General features: G+C 42.2%; 1 protein-coding gene across 1 annotated transcript in view; it reads right to left on the bottom strand.

Annotated features, from left to right (window-relative positions):
• Positions 1-19,908, bottom strand: part of LOC124619977 (lipase 3-like) — a 114,073-nt gene that overhangs the window by 31,786 nt on the left and 62,379 nt on the right. The window contains exon 5 of the mRNA XM_047146640.1: positions 5,817-5,901. Within this exon, the coding sequence (XP_047002596.1) occupies positions 5,817-5,901 (85 nt within the window). The remainder of the gene's footprint in view (positions 1-5,816; positions 5,902-19,908) is intronic.

Genomic DNA, 19,908 nt, shown 5'->3' with positions numbered 1-19,908 from the left:
GATGTTTTACCGGATTCCTGATATTCACGATACACTCGTGAAGTGGTCGTATGGTAAAATCCCCACTTCATCACTACCTCGGAGATGCTGTGTCCCATCGCTCGTGCGCCGACTGTAACATCGCGTTCAAATTCACTTAAATCTTGATAACATGCCATTGTAGCATCGATATTGGCTTTCGGAGCCGAAGGCCGACTCGTGTACCCTTGATGACTGCGTGACACAAAACGTTACCCCTCGCCTAGGCCCGTCAACATCGACAATGCACTGTTAATGATCGGAAAATTGTTGCCTGGTCGGATGAGTCTCGTTTGAAATTGTATCGAGTGGATGGACGTGTACGGGTATGGAGACAACTTCATGAATCCATGAACCTTGCATGTCAGTAGGGCATTGCTCAATCTGTTGGAAGCTCTGTAATGTTGTGGGGCATGTGCAGTTGGAGTAATATGGGATCCCTGATACGTCTAGATACGATTCTGACAGATAACATGTACGTAAGCACCCTGTATAATTCATTCACGTCCATTGTGCCTTCCGACGAACTTGGGTAATCCCAGCAAGACAATGCGACACCCTACTTGTCGAGAATTGCTACAGAGTGGCTCCAGGAACACTCTTCTGAGTCTGAGTAAACACTTCCGCTGGCCACCAAAATGCCCAGACATGAATATTATTGAGTGCTGATCAGACGAGATCTCGACCCCCTCGTTCTCTTACGGATTTAAGGACAGCCCAGCAGGATTCCTGGTGTCAATTCTCTCCAGCACTACTTCCGACATTAGTCGAGTCCATACCACTTCGTGTTTTTGCACTTATGCGTGCTCGGAGGGGTCCAACACGATATTGGGCAGGCGTAGCAGTTTCTTCGGCTGTGTAAAAAGTCTCATGAAATCAGCAAATGGAACCTCTCGTAAGTTTCAGAGTACTACTAGCAATGGAGCAGTACAATCACAGTGCGTAGGGAGTTGAAAAAGAATGGCGTATAATGGCTGAGCAGCTACTCATAAACCATACATTGTCAGATCTAGGAGACGCTAGAGATGGTGTAACGAGCGATGCAACGAGTGATTTGGAGCGATGAATGACGCTCTACGGCGTGGCAATCCAACGGGAGGGTTTGGGTTTCGCGAATCTGTGGAGAAGGTTATGTGCCACCAAGTGCAATGCCAACAGTAATGCCCGTCAGCAGCTGAAGGTATTAATAAATAATTCCAATTTGTGAGTGTTGTCATCATATTGTCACAAGCAGAGAGTTTATATGAGAACAGTGTCGGCATCTCCTGTCAATCAGTGGTACTAAAAAACAAAACTGATAGTGCACAGTCACATGGACACTTCCCAGTAATCTTTGTACCTCCCATCAGCCGGTTAATATCTTCTGAGTTTAAGTAAAAAAAAAAATTATTTGTGCGTAGAAAGGTGCATCCTTGAAGGTGAAAGCTAAAGGTGTCTTTCAGAACGAAAGGTAAGTGACATATTTATAACTTCATACATGTCTCCAAGTGAGGACATTGTGATTCAAAGGTTGTAATAGCATAGAAATTTAGGACGTTATTTCGCTGTCTTTTTAGTCATTTAACGGTAATTTCACAATACCCCGAGTCCGAGATGGACGAACGCCACTTACAGAAGAAGCAGTTACAGACCTCCTTCATTCATCTGAAATTGGTGGTCTATCCGGTGATGCTGGCGATAATTTTGAACAAGAGGACAATGCTGGAGGTAGTGTTAGACTTTTATATCATACGGTATTGTAAGCTGAGTAGCCTAGACGCAAAGCCCGTCATGTGCATGGTAAGTGAGCTAATCACGAAACACTCGTCCCATCCAATCGACAATGCATTGGTAGCGAGATTGTTATTGTTGCGTACGAATTTGTTACAGCGCAGCCAACCTAAAGCTGAATAAGAAACATATTCTTTCTAATCGTAACAGACTGAAAGGTAGCTTTGAATGTCCAGACTGGTATGTCTCTGATGTCTGTTCACCTGCTTTGCATCCGGACACGGCAGGGAGACAGCCACGTCTATTGGGCATTTAGTGGGCTTTGCACCCGAAGGCAACATGCAGTTAGCTGCTTTTGAAACCAAACACGATTTTAGACAGCCATTTTCGGCGGTTTAAAGCCCGTTTTTCAACCTGTAACCTACTTCATCATGTAGGCGATGAAAAAGTCAATATAGCCGTGTGCCCACCTCAAAGTCGACATAAAATAAATTTAGCGGAATTTTCATCTGGGCTACCCAGATGTACGTTTTTTTATGAGTTTTTCTTTTGCAATAGAATTTTTTATTATTGGTTCTGCAGATCCCCTTATCATCGAAGCGCAAAACAATGATGACAATGAACAAGACAATCCTGAAATAGATATTGTGGTTGTTTGTGGGATTAAAGGGACCAGACTGAAATAGATATTGTGCCTGAAACTGATGTGATAAGCGTTGTTGATCTAGAGTGGCATCATCATTTTGGACAATTAGCACCTAAAAAAGATATACGGTGGAGGAAAAGGGGACTCACTTATGTATCTCCTTTTATCGAATGGTACAAATGTTACTCTGAGCCGGTGGATAACTTTGAGAGCCCTTACCAATTTTTAAAAAAATATTTCACCGATGTTCTTGTGCAGAAATGTGTGAAACGCACAAATATTTATGCAGTTTGCAGAAGTGTAGGTAACTTTGCTCTTACGACAGAAAAAGAAATACTTTCAGTTTAAGAATTCACATTCTGATGGGAAATTTGAAACGCCCCAGGATTAGATGCTACTGCTGCAGCTACGTATTTCCCAAATAGCAGACACTATGTCAGTTAATCGGTTCCTAAAGCTGGGACAGAACTTCCACTGTGTTGACATAACAAATGATCCTGATAAAAATTATCGATTTTGGAAAGTCAGACCAATGCACAATTCCATAACGGAATGTTTGCTGAGTTTACCAATAGAACAACATCTTAGTGTCGATGAGCGCATCGTGCCTTTCAAGGGATCATTGAATGTAAAACACTATGTGAAGGGCAAACCGAAACCATGGGGAATAAAAATATTTGCACTCTGTGGAACAAGCGGTCAAATGTTTGTTTTTATAATATATCAAGGCTCGACGGCGTAACTTGATCCAATAATATTAAAATTTTTTGGTCTTAGTGCATCAGTAGTGGTAAAATTAGCAGAAAGAATCAATGAAACAAATGTGCTTCTCATTTTCGATAATTATTTCCCAAATTATAGTCTCCTGCAGTACTTGAGAAATAAGAATATGTACGCAATATGTACTGTGTGCCAAAATCTTTTCGAGAACCCACCTTTTTCTAATGAAAAAGGCATGAAGAAAGGTGATAGAGGGTCTGCTGCGGAACTAATAAATGAAGATGTAGACGTTATAGTAACAAAATGGTATGATGGTAAGCCATTGGCAATGGCATCCAATTTTGTGGGAACTGGAAACAGAGATATGTGTAAAAGATGAGATAAAACTGAAGGGAAATATGTTGCACTCGACTGGCCGGAAGTTATTCAAGTTTACAATCAACATGTGGGAGGGGACGACAAACTGGATTTTCTGATCACAATTTATCGCACATTCATCCGATCGCGAAAGTGGACGCTTCGCAAGTTTGCTCATGCAATTGATGTTTCATGTGTAAATCCTTGGACTGAGTACAAGAAAAACGCATCAGAACTAGGTGTTCCTAAAAATAAGAGCCTTGACTTGATTCACTTTAGGCAAGTGTGGCCAAAATTACTGACAAAAATTGATAAGCAAGCTGCCACGAAAAGGGGGCGTCCCACTAGTGAGAGCCCTATGCCATCTCCAAGTACTTCAAAACGAGCCAGTAGAGAATTTGTCCAGAAGCTGATGTTTTTTTTTTTTTGATAACGTTGGGCATCTTTCGGTGGTTAGTGACAAAAATCATTTGACAGGTGCAAGAAACCGGGTTGCAAAGGCAAAGCCAAATTTTATTGTGTAAAATATAACATTCACTTATTTCTGGATAGAAAAAAATGATTTTTTTGATTACCATTCTTCACAAGTGTAAACCATAGTTTATGTATATAATCATTAACTAAGTTTCGTGTAATTTATGTATTTTGGTGAAATAAAATCAGTACAATACTTTGACTTTTCGACTTGTACTGCACCCACTTGAACACAATGTCCTCATTTGGGGACGCGTTCTATCCCCCTTTGGGGGGGGGGGGGGGGGAGCACTTCGGAATCTTTTATACATCTGAAAAATTATAATTTGAGTCGAAGAACTGGATAGCAAAGCCATGATTTTGTTTTCAGGAAAAAAGTTATCATTGCCCGAATGGGTTAACGTAACAAAAACTAATGGATGTATCAAGGGAGTGTTGTAGGGCCGTTAATGTTTACATTATGTATTACTGATTTTATGGATACCGTTGGGATATCAGTGATCCTTTTGGCAGACGATGATGTTGTCTGTAGGGAGGTTGGGCAGCCAGAAAACGATGGCATAACGCAAGAAGACCTGAAGAGGCATGACGGTTGATGCGTGAACTCTCATTTGACCCAGAACGAAAACAAATATAACATACTGCGCGTAAAGAGGCGAAAAGTATATTACTGTTCGATTACGCTATTGGCTGAAAATCGTTGGAAACAGTAACATCCGTAAAATACTTAGAGAGCGCTGTGTCGTTCGAACAAGACACAGCCAGGGCAAAAGCATCGCAGGCGCAAAGATACGAGCTGGTGGCAATGCCATTGAGACTCGCCACTTGCGTGAGTTTCATCAGCGCGACGGGAGGCGCTGAGGATGAAGATATCGACTTCGCTTCGGCCAATTGCAAGCCGAGTGCAATCCTCCAATGACCGGACGACAATGGACAGAAGGATACTCGGTAGAAGAGCAGCTTTTGCCCACTTCATTATAGATCATCGTCCAGGACTGATTTTTTAGTGTTATATTACATACAGTGTTGCAGATTTCATTATTCAACTAGTCACAAAGAGAACTAAACCTTTTAACTCATTTGTGTGACTTTGTCATTAATTTGCTAGAGTGTTGTAGAACTTTGTTCTCCTATCCTGTTACCTGACCCTGGGACATAGGTGTGTAATAGTAGGAGGGTGAAATTGTCTTGGCAGTATACTGCACCAGATGCCGCTTCACGAACTCTGTAACTCGTCCTTAACAGTGGCAATTTGACCTCAGCAGCAGCGACGAGGCCTTTACAAAACGGCGACGAGGGTTTACAAAAGAGAGTAACCATCTAGAGCTACATAAAGCGGACTGATCAATTAAACCAAATTTTTGGAAAAGCGGAAGTCCAGCTGAGATATATCCGGAGGATTTTAAGTAAACATAATTCAGTCAAGAAATAGGGTAGCTTACGAAACACTTGTTCGACGAACATTTGAATCTTGTCCTTGAGTTTGGGACCCTTTCCAAGGAGAACTAACGGAAGTGACAGAGATCGTACTATGTTTCGTCACGTGATTATTTCGTAACAGCAAGAGCGTTACGGAGATGCTCAACTAAGCCCTGTGTTAGAAGGTACTAAGGTTACTTTGTGCGTATAAAGCTGAAATTCGGAGAGCGTACGATCCAAGAGCAACCGGCAGGCTGTTACTTCCTCGCGAAATCACTACGGCGTGAAAACTAGTTAAATTAGAGGTAATACCCACGACGATAGATCCCACGCATCATTCGCGAATGCAAGTAAAGGGGGAAGAGGAATGGACAAAATCAGAAATGCCTTGTGTCACGCCGAAAGGAGCTTGAGGAGTGTATGTGTAGATGTAGATTTAGATAGCAGTGTGCCGAGACTCGTGACAACTTACCAGTTTTTATATTCTGAGCGTAGTGGGCAAGAGATGTTGTTGAGGTTCCACAGAAGCTGTGAGCCACGAAGAACTCCAGCCGTGACTGCAACAGGAAAAGAAAACATGAAGGAGGGAATACTCTACAGAAGCAAATGAACACGACCGAAACTCACCATACAGGAAAAACAGCATGAGCGTTGCAACTTCCGTGCATAATCCCCCTCCCTCTCTCCACTCCCACCTCCCTCCTCCCCCCCTGCCTCCGTCCCACTCCTCTTCCAGGATATGTGTGTGTGTGTGTGTGTTTTACATATTTTTTTTCAATACAGAAATTAAAGGAGAGAAGGTCTGAGACGAAACTCTCACGTCCCAAAACTATACAGCAGGCTTAAAGAATGAAAAGCAATTGTGCAACAATTAAAAATACAAAATGAATTGATATTCCATTTTAATTTTCATTTTGTTAACATTATGCTGTTCTTTGTGTTTACTGCATCAGTTTCTTCATCCCAGACCATATCGCCGGCTGATGTAGCAGAGCGGTTCTAGGCGCTTCAGTCCGGAACCGCGCTGCTGCTACGGTCGCAGTTTCGAATCCTGCCTCGGGCATGCATGTGTGTGCTGTCCTTAGGTTAGTTTGGTTTAAGTAGTTCTAAGTCTAGGTGACTGATGACCACAGATGTTGAGTCCCACAGTGCTCAGAGCAATATGAACCATATCAATCAGTAAGCCTAGCCTATTTAAATGATTTGTATTTATCAACCACGGTCATTTTTTATGGAATTCTCCTTCATATTACAAACCATTGAACCATACGGTTAATTGACGATGAGGCTGAATTGACAGTATATTAGGTAATAATTAAGCTACAACTCCTGTCGTCATTAACACCTACTGCGCTCTTGAAATCGTCAATCGCTGGCGAATAACATCTGAGGCCACTAATTAAAAATGGGTCGATGGGGCAGCAGTGGCAGTTACAGCCAGAGAAACTGTATGTCACACGCATGTTACATGTGCATTAGTCAGTGAGTTCGTGAGACATATTTTTTTATGTTGGCAATACTATCTTTGGTTGAATTCAGTTTTCACCCAGTGAATGTGTTAGCACGTATTTTGCTCTGAAATGGTTTATAACTTACCTTACTTGCTGCCCTTAGTAACAAAAAATGCCTCAGTTATTGAAGAGCAGCCGATGACTATCATTCTAGAGTAAACGCAATCAAGGGCCGCCAGTGAAGTAATATGCAGTCATTACAAACATCAAGAATTTCGAGAACCTTCTAGAAATGATAAATACTAAGAAGCAAATATTTGCTCGTGATTGGATTTGAACTGGCTACTCGCAGTATGCCGGCCGGAGTGGCCGAGCAGTTCTAGGCGCTTCAGTCGGGAACCGCGCGACCGCTACGGTCGCAGGTTCGAACCCTGCCTCGGGCATGGATGCGTGTGTCGTCCTTAGGTTAGTTAGGTTTAAGTAGTTCTAAGTTCTAGGGGACTGATGAACACAGATGTTAAGTCCCATAGTGCTCAGAGCCATTTGAACCAACTCGCAGTATGCCAGCCAGCGTCGCTAACCGTTACTCCGTATTGCATGCAGCACAACTAGCAGCATTATTTAACACGTAGGGGTGACATCGACCAAGGCCGAAGCTTTGTCGTTCCCCGTGTTTACATTGATGGCGGCCTGTCCGACTCGGTATCTGAGCGGTTGATTACCAAGCAAAGAGACCTGGGCTCGATTCCCGACCGCGTCGGGGATTTTTCTCTGCTCTGTGACTGCGTGTTTTGTTTTCCTTACATTTGTATCGTCATCATTGACATTCCACTATAGAGATGCCTGAGTGGGCATGTCCCGAAAGCCAATAAATTTAAGAAAAAAATTCCTGGCAACCATAAAGAATGAAGATTATGCCTTTCAATAAGACAGCAGCCACAAGACATTTAAATAGGGGCATGGGCGGTCACGTCCTCTATTGCTATAATGTGGGTATAGCCACAGACCTGGCTGGCTCTCTGACCAGGGAGTGGGGCAACCATTATGTACGGAGTAGGGTTGCCAGGGACAAATGTTCAGTTGGGCAAAAGAAATGGGATTCCACTGCTTTACCCGGGACAAACGAAAAAATTATTCCTTTGTGATTATATTTTAATTAAGAACGCGTAAGTTTTAGCATGCATTTGTTTGATTTTATATATTTAAAAATCAGTGCAGTTATAATCATAGCTGAAATTGGTCATCAACTCACTTTTAATCAAATTCAGGGTGTATTTCTTTCGTAATTCAGTCCATTTTAAGGTCATCTGTGAAAAAACTCTTTCTACAAAGTAGCTGGAACTGGGGATACTAAAGACGAACAATAAGACGTGAAAAATGAAAGTGATTTCATTCTTGGAAAAGCCTTCCGTGAGTTTCTTCCATTTCTCAATCGCACCCTTGTTTTTGTCATGTCCAGGCTTCTTTTAATTGTTTGAAATTCCTCGTATAAGTAGTCCATGTTCTGTTGATCGATAATTAAAAGTTCCCACAAAGCGAGATGGTGCAGTGCTTCGGGAGGACGACGGTTCATACCCGCATCCGGTCATCATGAATTCGGTTTTCCGTGATTTCCGTAAATCGCTTCACGAAAATGCCGGCATGGTTCCTTTGAAAGTGCACGGCCGGTTTCCCTCCCCATCATCCGAACTTGTGCTCCGTCTCTAATAACCTCGTAGTTGACGCGGCGTTTAACACTAATCTCTTCCCCTCCTCTTAAGAACTCCGCAGCTTTCTGAAAATGGTCGTAATTTGTCGGTGACATTAATTTAGAAATAGCATCTTTGAAAGGATGTTGTTTTCTCAGAAATCATATCGTGATAACAAAATATCCCACAAAATTGGTGTAGAACTGTAGAAAATCGTTCCGAATAGCTTCTTTTCCGTTAGTGCTGAACCATACGCATTATTTCTCTTGTCTTCCTTCGGAAAAAAGTTGTGTTTTGTTCTTTGCTCAATCTTTTCGCCTATCCCGTGCATTTGAGCATGTATGTCAACAGCTGACAGAGATCTTATTCAATCGTCTTCATTGTTGCTTCTATCGAAAACATACAACATGCATATCAACAACTGACAGAGAATCTGATCCAATCTTCTTCAACGTTGTTTCTACCGAAAACATTACGTTATGCAGAAACGACAAATACGCCAAAAAAATTTTCTATTCTTCTCCACATGTTATTATGTTTTCTAATGGAAGATGACATTCATTGCGGAATTCCACAAAATTAGATTTTAGTGCAGGCTATATTTTTAATACTCTTCCGACAGCAAGACCAGGAGATAAAAATCTCGTGGCAGTGTGTTTTATTATTTCTTACAACTGGAATTGCAAGTCCGCTCTTCGTTTCTCAGATCTTCTGAAGTAACTGCATATTTTCAGCACCAAACTTTCTACATCCTCTTCGAGTTTATCAGTACTATATTTCGCAGCATTGTGAAGAATATGGCTGGGGCAAGTAGCTCTGACAATTTTGTCATTTTCAGCTAAAAGAAGTGTATAAATGGAATAATTTTTGCGGAAGTTTACATTTAGCTTTGTGAGCGGCGAACGCCGAAACTTTATTTAACGACACTCCATTCTTCGCCATTGTCTCTACTAACAACTTCGAAACTTGATATACAAATTCAGCGTGAGATTTTACAAATTCCTGTCGACAGCTTACAACCCTAGTAACATAATCAAGGAATACTAAGCAATTTCTAATTTTTCTTATTACTTGCGTCTGCCACTATAGAATAGATTTTTTTGGGTGGTCTTCAAGATATTTTAAACAGATTTTTTGGCCAATACTACCCGCACAATAGCTTCCGGTTTTGTTCCACCGCAGCTAAAACTTTGGGCGATTTTTGAATCACTGCAGATATAAGGTTGTAATTTGTGTGAACAATCGACACTGTTGCGGCGTAAAGTCAGCACCGGCACACCAGTCGGAAATGACGGAGACGAGAAGGCTGTGACAAGATGTCAGCCAATCGCAAGCTGGCCGACATCCTACCAGGGCGACAACGCGACAGCAGCGGCCCCTAGTTGAAGAGGGCATTAGCGCCGCGCCAGACTTCTGTCTCTATCCTGTTAATTTTTGGAACACAACCTATTACCAGCCTAAAGACAGAAGTGATGACACTTTTGCGGGACCTGACCATCATTTTGCAGGACGATGCTCATGCACGAACAGTGCAAGCTGATTTGTTTTACTGATGGGGCTACAAAGCGGTATATCACCTACTGCACTCCCCCTCAGCCTTCGTGAGTTCAACTCGATTTCTAAACTGAAGGAAACAGTTCACGGCATTCACTTCAGAACTGCTACAAATTCATCGGGCAATAGACCGCGCCGCTCGAACTGTCAACACAACTGGCACTGCTAGGAGTATCCTACGACTTCCACATCGCTGGCAACGGACTATACACAATGCTGGTGACTACTTGTGAAGGTCAGTAAAACTTTGAAACACGTATCTATTTTGTACCAGCTGTAAGTAAATAGTTGCCACTACTAAAGTTCCAATCCTCGTATCTCGGGCTAGAATCTTTTCGAACACCTCTCGTAATGAGGTACGAGCGGCGGCCGGTGGACTCAGCGATGGCGAGCGGCCCAGTAAATGCGGCGGCAGAGCATCGGGCGCCGAGGACTGCGCAATCAGGCAGCAGTCCTCGGATCGTGGAGCGGCAGCTGGCGTGGAGAAAATGATTCAAATGGCTCTGAGCATTATGGGACTTAACATCTGAGGTCATCAGTCCCCTAGAACTTCGAACTACTTAAATCTAACTAACCTAAGGACATCACACACATCGATGCCCAAGGCAGGATTCGAACCTGCGACCGTAGCGGTCGCGCGGTTCCAGACTGTAGCACCTAGAACCGCTCGGCCACCCCGGCCGGCGGTTAAGTAGTGTGTAAACTTAGGGACTGATGACCTTGGCAGTTAAGTCCCATAAGATTTCACACACATTTGAACATTTTTACATTCCCGTCCAGGCTGGAGATTTTCTCCGCTCTTGGACTGGGCATTGTGTTGTCCTCATCGTCAATTCACGCTCATCACTGGCACACAAGTCGTCCAAAGTGGCATCGACTGGATCAAGACTTGCACTTGGCTGCCGAACTTCCCCGAATGGGGCCTCCCGGCCAACAACGCCATACGCTCATTTTATTTCCATTATGTAAAATGGACTTTCAATTTTTAGTGGCATATCTGGAAGCGCAAGCACTGCAGTTACGTGGCCTACAACTAGGTAGTTACTCAATCAACTGTGATGCCACTACAACATGCCACGAGCAGTGACGTTGCCTCAGTAGCGTCTGTGAACGAGGCTTCAGGTTATTAATTGAGAAAATATGGCAGCAGGTTTTTGATTATGTAAGAATGCCAGTACGGTTTTCTTAAGAACTACTTATGAGGTCAGATCGTCCATATGAGGTCTGGGCACGAATTTCAAACATTGCATATCACCAGAAAGAAAAACCGTTAGTAACATTAAGGTGAGCAAACATGTTTTATTTTTCACCCGTTAGTTTCTGTATCGCCATGCAACATAAGACATAGCAATGCCTTTTAAAAATTGTCGCATGTAAAAAAAATGGTATCTACATATGAACTTCATGGACAATATTTCATAAATATGCGCGACTACTGTGCCCTCTCGATTCTTATGTATTCTATGTAAATGGAAGTCTCTTATTACACCAGTAAATCGTATCTGTGCAGCGTGTACTACACATGTCAGTTAACGAGTACTGCAGACTGCTCATTGAGAATCGTTTCAATAAAGACATGTTGCTGCTCAATAGTACATCGTCTGACGTGACAGTCTTTGGCATTCCACTTTCGCAACAACTTCGTTAGGAAGAAGCCTGCTGCCACATCTTTGCACTGGCGTTTATCCTCACCATGGCAACCACTAGTTCGCCTATCGACTTTACAACAACTTCAGTGGAAAGAAGCCTGCTGCCACATCTTTGGAACGGCGTCCAACTTCACTATGGCAACCAGTGGTTCCAAAAAGTTCACTAACAGGCCTTGAGAGGGCAACCCACATACTGTCAAAACGAAGTTCATTTATCCTTCATGTTTAAATATTTTTAATGCTTCTTAATTGACAACAGCTGTTGAACAACCTAATTTTAGTGTGTGTTTATTTTCCTTTCTTGGCAATGTTATTTTAACTAAGAAATTTTACATTGTTATTCGACCTATAACCCATTGGTTAGTAATGACATCATTCCGTCAGAAGTGGGCGGAGCCTCCAATATACATAGTATGACGTGCACTGGTTTCTCCAGTAGTGATTTACCACCAGAAGGTGGTTATTACTCATTGGTAATTCATAGTTTTATAGCTTTATAACTTTATGTATTTTCTTGAATGCATGTAGCCCTCTAATTAAAGCATTGTATACGACTTGTAGGTCTGAAGATGACCACAGTAGTGATTGAAACCGGTCACCGTAATAAACAAATTGTGATCAAGACTGTTTTTTATAGTAAATAAATGATTTTATGTTGGCGTTTTCAAAGCCTGCGCTCTGTTAATATCCATGTGCAAATGCTTAAGGTCAAAGATGCGAATTTGTCAGCAGTGTAACGTGTTCCTTTTACACGCTTACCCATATATAGAGTTAAAGGTTCTGCCGAGTGTTTCTATGTTTCAGAGTTGTTGGAATGTCTTTGTGATTCGCGCAAAAACCTTTGATTGTGCCAGCACCTTGGCGGGGAGTGAAATGTCATCCGAGGTATAGGCCTGGCAGTGTTTAAGAACCACGCTACTACCGGGAGTTGTTCACATACCGCCTCCCACAATTTAGTATTTACCTTTATTTTGCCAAGGCGGGTTAAGCTGGTAGATATATAAACATACATTGTACGTATCTTGTTCTTATACCAAACTGTTTCCTTAAATATTAGCGACTGGCAACTGGCTAAACTTTAAATTGCATAGCATCTGCTGAGTTCCTTGCGCAGCTCTTTCTAGTACTCTTTTATTAACACGTCTGAGCACGTGAATATTCATTTTTAAAGATCAATGTTTCTGCTGTAGTTTTTTATGTAAGTGGTTCTCATGTTATGTAATTGGATCTTAGCTTGGCACTAATGTTAAAGTGTCATTAAGTCACCTTTTATTGGTAACTGTTTTCATTATATGTATTTTGAGTGAAGACTGAATTTCTGAAGTGTGTTAGTACTTCCGTTTTCTAAACAAGGGCAAATAAAATGAGGGGCATTAGTGACCGGCAACGTTAAGTTTGTAATTGACCTTTCAACAAGTGCTTCTTTAACGGATTGAAATAGTAAGTTTATAAGGGTATTTTAGTGAAGAATGTTTAGTGTGGCCATCTTAATGTAACAACTGGTGTTAAGGAGTTTGATGAAGTGGCTATGTGATGTAATTGATAATTGCTATGCTTAAGGTTTCTATAAATGCCTGGCACATTAAGTTTCTGATAACTTTTTTTTAAGGGACTGTTTATTTGAGCACTGAATACGTTGGGTTTTTAACTGTATTTGCAAAGCTTTATATAGTGGCTCGTCCACAGTCTGCAATTGTCAAATTCCTTAAAAGGCGTAATGTCAATAAACTGTCTTAATTATAAATTGTGACTACCAACCATGATCCCATCCCGCTTCCTCTTTTATGGTATCTAAGATATGGTGGGTAAGTGTGGTACGATTAGGGACCTACGTACCAGTATGTAGTTATAAAACGGCGAAAAAATGTTAGTATTTCAATTTTTCAAGTTGACTGTTTTTGGAGTTATTTGCCCTCTGAGCGGTTTGATATCGCCCATCACAACTTTACCTTCCTTGGCAATCTCTTCATCTCAAAGTAGAAACTGCGTCCAACGTCCGTAATTATTTGATGGGTGTATTACAATCTCTGTTTTCCTCCCTGTAGTACAATGGAAGTTATTTACCCATGGATTAACAGATGGTCCGCATCTCGTGGTCGTGCGGTAGCGTTCTCGCTTCCCACACCCGGGTTCCCAGGTTCGATTCCCGGCGGGGTCAGGGATTTTCTCTGCCTCGTGATGACTGGGTGTTGTGTGCTGTCCTTAGGTTAGTTAGGTTTAAGTAGTTCTAAGTTCTAGGAGACTGATGACCATATATGTTAAGTCCCATAGTGCTCAGAGCCATTTGAACCATTTGATTAACAGATGTCCTTTCATCCTTTTCCTTCTCGTCAGTGTTTCTACACATATTTCTTTAGTCGGCAATTTTGTGGACAACCCCATTTCTCCTCATACCAACTAATTTTCAACAGCCTTCTATAGCTCCACAGCTTAAACGCTACGATACCATTTCGATTTCTCTACAGTCCATGATTTACGTCCATACAATGCTGTGCTCCAGACGTACCTTCTAGGACGTTCCTTCCTCAGGCTGAGGGCAATGTTTGATATTAGACAACTTTTGGCAAGGAATGGCCTTGCCTGTCCTAGTGCTCTTTTTATATCCTGCTTGCTTCGTCCATCAGCGGAAAATTTGCTTACGAGGTAGGAGAATTCGTTCATTTCGCCAGTTTGAGGTCCTCAGGTTTTATGACAAGTTTCTCACTAATCTCAGCTCTGTTAAACCTCACTATGTCACTGTCGCCACTGCCGCCGCCGGGCAGCGATCCGAGGACTGCTGTCAGACTGCCCAGGACTCTTCGCCCACACTCTGCCGCAGTCTCGCCTGGGCCGCTCGCCATCGCTGAAGTCCGCCAGTCGCTCGTCAGCCGCAGACCCTGGGCAGCACCGCAATGGCAGAAGACGCTGCTCCCTGTCGCACACCGCGCCACAGCAAACCCGCGTGTGGGGCTGGAGAGAACGCCTGACAGCGCAACAGAAGAGGTAGCACCCAGGAATTTCGCTGTTAAAAATACACTTTCTCTCGGGTGAAAATACATTTTTTCCGTGTTAAGTCACAGTATACTTTTCCACTGAACTGTAAAACTTATCAATCCTTTGAATTGTTATGGTTTTATACACCGGGGTAGAATTTCCCAGCACTTTATAAAACGAAACTCGTCCGGCTCGTGGTCTTGCGGTAGCGTTCTCGCTTCCCACGCACGGGGTCCCGGGTTCGATTCCCGGCGGGGTCAGGGATTTTCTCTGCCTCGAGATGACTGGAAGTTGTATGTCTTTCATCATCATTTCATCCTCATTCACTCGCAAGTCGCCGTAGTGGCGTTAAAGAACTTGTGGAGTGGCGGCCGAAACGCCTTGCGAGGGGTCTCCGGCTACCAATGCCATACGCTCATTATCATTATTATTAGGGGAAAACCACGTTTTGAAAAGATCTTTGATGTGGCAGCAACATGTATACTGCATATCTTCGTATTACGGAAGTATAAATTCCACCAAACACCGCATCTTACTTTCCGAAGCATTGAAATGGAGATTGCGATGCGCTTTTGTGAGCCAGTCATAGCTCATGTCACGTAATCTCATCAGCCGATGACAGCGGGTATTCACAGTATAAGACACGTGATGCAGTCAGCCAATAGCAACATCACTGTTAAGCAGCGCGAATACACAAATCGGAAAAGTTTATGGTTTGCATTGATATACACAGAGTTGCTACAAGAAAAGATATAATATTGGTCTCGAAGATAAATAAGCTTCAAGAGAAGCTAAGTTTTCACATATGATATTGATCTTTTCTGCGAGTGTTACACTTTTAAGATATATCACACAAATGTACCAGTAAAATTTTTAACAACGACATAAATGTCTGGTCTTCTGGGCTCGAAATTCTTCAAAACGGTCGTTCTCAAGGAGTTGATTTTCAAATGAGAGTTAAACGCTCTGTGATTTAAGAAATTCATCGTACATTCTCGCACATAGTTCATCTTGCGTAACAGGAAATTTACATTGAAAATAACACTTTTCAAACAACCATTCGCAACATTTTCTGTTAGAAATAGTTTCGTTTCAGCAGTTGTCAGACAGTGCCAGATAACGGCGTCACTGCGATTGTGGAGCTACTATGATGTAGCAAGCCCGTATGTTAGTACGTGTAAAACATTAAAAGATCTTACATTATGACAGAAAAGAAACAAGACATTAGAGGATACTCCTAGAGTATCGGAATTTCGTAATCATACTAAAATGAATAATTCGGCTTGAAGTCCACATTCGTACGTCCGGATTCGGACGTAAATTTTCTTGGAGTACCGCTACTGTATTATCTCGTTTGGTTCTTTATTATGGCGCAATGCCATACGTGCTAGAAGATGAAAATGTGCACTTGAAATGAAGCGAACAGTTGAAACTAGCTAATAGTGTGGAATAAAAAACTTCGTTTCAAATAGATTGACTTCCTCAGAGGAAAAGATTAATAAAAGCCAAATATCTTTAGCAAACCGACGATAACAACTTCATTGTTCTGCAAGATGATTAATGCTTTACGGTCAGAAAGATGGTAATAAAATCAAATCTGTAACTAATAACATATTTCAGCCTTCCGCAATTATATGAATTTAATTTAATTCACTTGATACCCTCCGGCCACAGAAATTCGTTTTGTTTTCATTTGGCTTGAGAGCAATAGACGAAGAGGAAACAGCAAAATCACTAACAGTAAACACGGGTCACGTGGAGACTACCCACCTCCGCACTTCAACTCAGACCAAAACTCCACACCGGGGCAATACTAGATAATGCCCCCACCGCCTCACTTTCGAGCGTTTGAGGTAGGACGCCAAAAACTAAACAAAATCGACTTTCCACATATATGTTCATTTTGTAGCGCACATCTTTCTGAAGAGTGATACGTAAAACATATGTGTTCGAGGAAATGTAAGACATGTTATTTGGTCTTAAGTGTGCCAAAGTGCAGTGCCACACCTCTTCACGCAGCATTCTTCTATGACGTCACTGTATTTCACTCTGTGGAATTCAGACGCGTAATATTTTGTAATGAATGACACCAAACTACATTCGGGACAGTGGAAATTAAAATGTCCTGTGGTGTCTCTCCTGCTCCCAGTCGGCCGGTTTGACATCCTGCCTTCTTCTTCTTATTTTTTTTTTTTTAAGAAGAAAATAAACTCGCTGTCAAAGCTGCATGGGATTATTTGTAACCGGGAGAACAATAAATCTGTATTGCCTATTAGCTAATAACTTGCTGTTTTGTGTGACATAAAATTAAATATAGGATACATAAAACAAGTAGACACAAGAGACAACAACACAGTACACATTTCTTCAGTCCTTAAGTCCTAGCATTTCTTCCTCTCTAATCTTGATACACCTTTACATGGCGTGCTTTCCTTTCTGGAAAAGAATCTATTACCTCATCAAAGTTCGCGAAACGTTTTGCTACATGAAAAAAAGAAATGTCGTTGTCTAACACTGAAAAAGCTATTAATACAAATAGTACCCAAGACTGGTGTGGTTTCTTGATCTGATAATGTGTATTTTGTCACTGTCTGCTAGATAAAACGAAATAGGCCTTCCTAATATAGCAGTAATTGTAACACACATCAAATAAACGAGACTGGTTTGGCACAAATGATCATTTTTATAACACGACACAATATAATTCCCGAAGCACTAATATCAAATGCCTATTAGGCCCACTACAAGCAGAAATCTTTATGTTAGGAAACAGTTTCACATTTCATTCATACGCTCCAGCTTCTCAAGCATGAGATCGAAAAGTAGAAGTACGAATTTTTTATATAAATTTGGAATCGTCATATTCTTCCATAATTTGTGTGATGCTCCCGTTTCTTATCCTTCCTTGTTCTAACAAACAATCTTGTCATTACTAATTCTGTAATTATTCCTGCCAGTGTCAAAATTTATCTCCAGTTAACTTCACTAACCCTGCCACAATCACCAGTTTAGTTACCCCGCGTTTATTCTCCGGTTAGGCTGGAATTGGGCTGTTTTGGGGGAGGAAACCAGACTCCGGTTAGGCGTTATTAAGTGTTCGTACAACGCGTTTTCCGCGCTGCTCCCAGAATAGAATTTAAAGTGGTTGATAGTCTGAGACTGAACAACTGGCCCTCACTAGTGTAGCGATGTGGCCGAAACCTTTGTGTCAAAATTTGATTTTCTTGGATACACTGAGAAGATAATACGTAATCTTTCTTACCTGTTATTTCTGTTTCTCGTTTATATCCACTCTGGCAGTCTGAATCTATGGTTTTTTCTAATAATTATAACAACGCTGATTATTCGCAAACCCAGTCAACCACATAAACAGCGATTGGCATTCAGCCGTTCGCCTTTATTCCGCTCAACTCGTATAGCCCCGTTTCCTTTTGTCTGCAGGAAAGTTTATTTCGAAATGCCATGGGGATTCCCCTGGCAGAGACATCGTGGACACTATGCATGCATTCAAAAATCAACTTATGATTCATTCAGAAATCAACTTAGAATGTGTTCAAAAATGTTCAAAAACCTGCGGGGACGTGTTTCAAAATCATATGAATAATTGATAGACCAACGTGCGCTTGATGCTAGGCGCTTTGTGAAACAAGGTTTTTTCCCTCAGGAATGTGAAATTGCCCCGGGCAGTTACCCCGATTTGCAGTCCGCGCACTAGATCCGGGCTTGTTGAGCATGCGTGAATCTGGCAGCTTGGGCGCGCCAGTAAAATTTTTCCGGCTAGCATGTGGCTGCTTATACAGGTAACAGCCACACTTCCGTAGCCAAAAGCGTGAGAAGATACTACTCATACGCGACTCAACTGTGCATGTGCATGAGCTCGCTCGCAACTGCTCAAACTAATCTAATGAAAGCAGTTGGGATGTCATGCTCATCGGCAGAAATTTGTTGTTGTGAAGCACTGCATAGTCTTCCTAAAGCCTTTGACACATTTTGCTCTTGGCAGAACTGGTATAAGCAAAGTGTTTGTTATTGTATATGGCGCATTTCCATTGCAACTTAAGTTTTATTTTCGTTTTTTTCTCTCGTTCATGTTTTATTGCTGCAATATTATTCTCCAGGAGCGAGATACAGCAATATTCTTTGTTAGAATTTTGGTTCCCACCAGTCAAAATTACAAAAATTTAACTGAAAAATAAAACAATGAAAAATTCCCGGAATTTTAAAAAATTCGCGGGTTTTTACCGCATCTCCGGGTTGTCGCGGGTCGTATACACCCTGTATAATCACTGCTGGTTTGTCTGACCTTCTCCACATGCCACACTCGTCTTACAAACCATCTACGAACCCCACAACACCACTGACTCCTGACTCGAGAACATCTTGACAAGTATCCGCCGAAACCAACCCCTAAACCATTTCTGTCACGTTTCCGCAGGGAGTAAGACACACTCATTGTCCCAAGCCCTCAGAAGGTCCCCATCACTTGAAAACTGCAATCCTTTCAGCTTAATTTTCACATGCGGGAACAATGCAAAGTCACAAAGAGTGAGGTCTGGACTGTAAGGAGGGTGCTCAAGAAGTTTCAGTCCTGTACCTCGCAAATTTTCGGTGCATGCTTTGGCAAGGCGAACAGGAGCGTCATCGTGGTGGAGGAGCCAAATGTCCATTCTTGACTTCGGTCGCAGGTTCTTCAAAGAGTGGATGACTTTGGGCAGGCACTGCTCAGTGTGCCACTTAGCTGCGACTCTCTTCTGTGTGTCCAAAAAATCACGCTCCACGATTTCACTCGATTTGAAAAAGGCAGCTGTTGGTTGGTTTGTTGGTTGGCTTGGGGAAGGAGACCAGACAGCGTGGTCATCGGTCTCATCGGATTAGGGAAGGATGGGGAAGGAAGTCGGCCATGCCCTTTCAGAGGAACCATCCCGGCAGTGGCCTGGAGTGATTTAGGGAAATCACGGAAAACCTAAATCAGTATGGCCGGACGCGGGATTGAACCGTCGTCCTCCCGAATGCGAGTCCAGAGTCTAACCACTGCGCCACCTCGCTCGGTAAAAAGGAAGCTGTCATTTTCTTCTTTACTGGTCGGGATTTTCTGACTGCTACAGGTGTCGTCATTTTCAAAGACCCAAAATTTGTTTTGAGTCTTAGCCGGCACGTCATAACAGTACTGCCAAGTCTCGTCATCTGTCACGATGTTATTCACATACTGAGATTGTCCGTAAGAAAATTTCTTTAACACCTCCCGGCAC

The sequence above is a fragment of the Schistocerca americana genome, chromosome 6, assembly GCF_021461395.2.
Source record: "Schistocerca americana isolate TAMUIC-IGC-003095 chromosome 6, iqSchAmer2.1, whole genome shotgun sequence".
NCBI classification, from domain to species: domain Eukaryota; kingdom Metazoa; phylum Arthropoda; class Insecta; order Orthoptera; family Acrididae; genus Schistocerca; species Schistocerca americana.
Note: the sequence above shows the minus strand (reverse complement) of the source record. Positions and strands in the feature narration are given on the sequence as shown.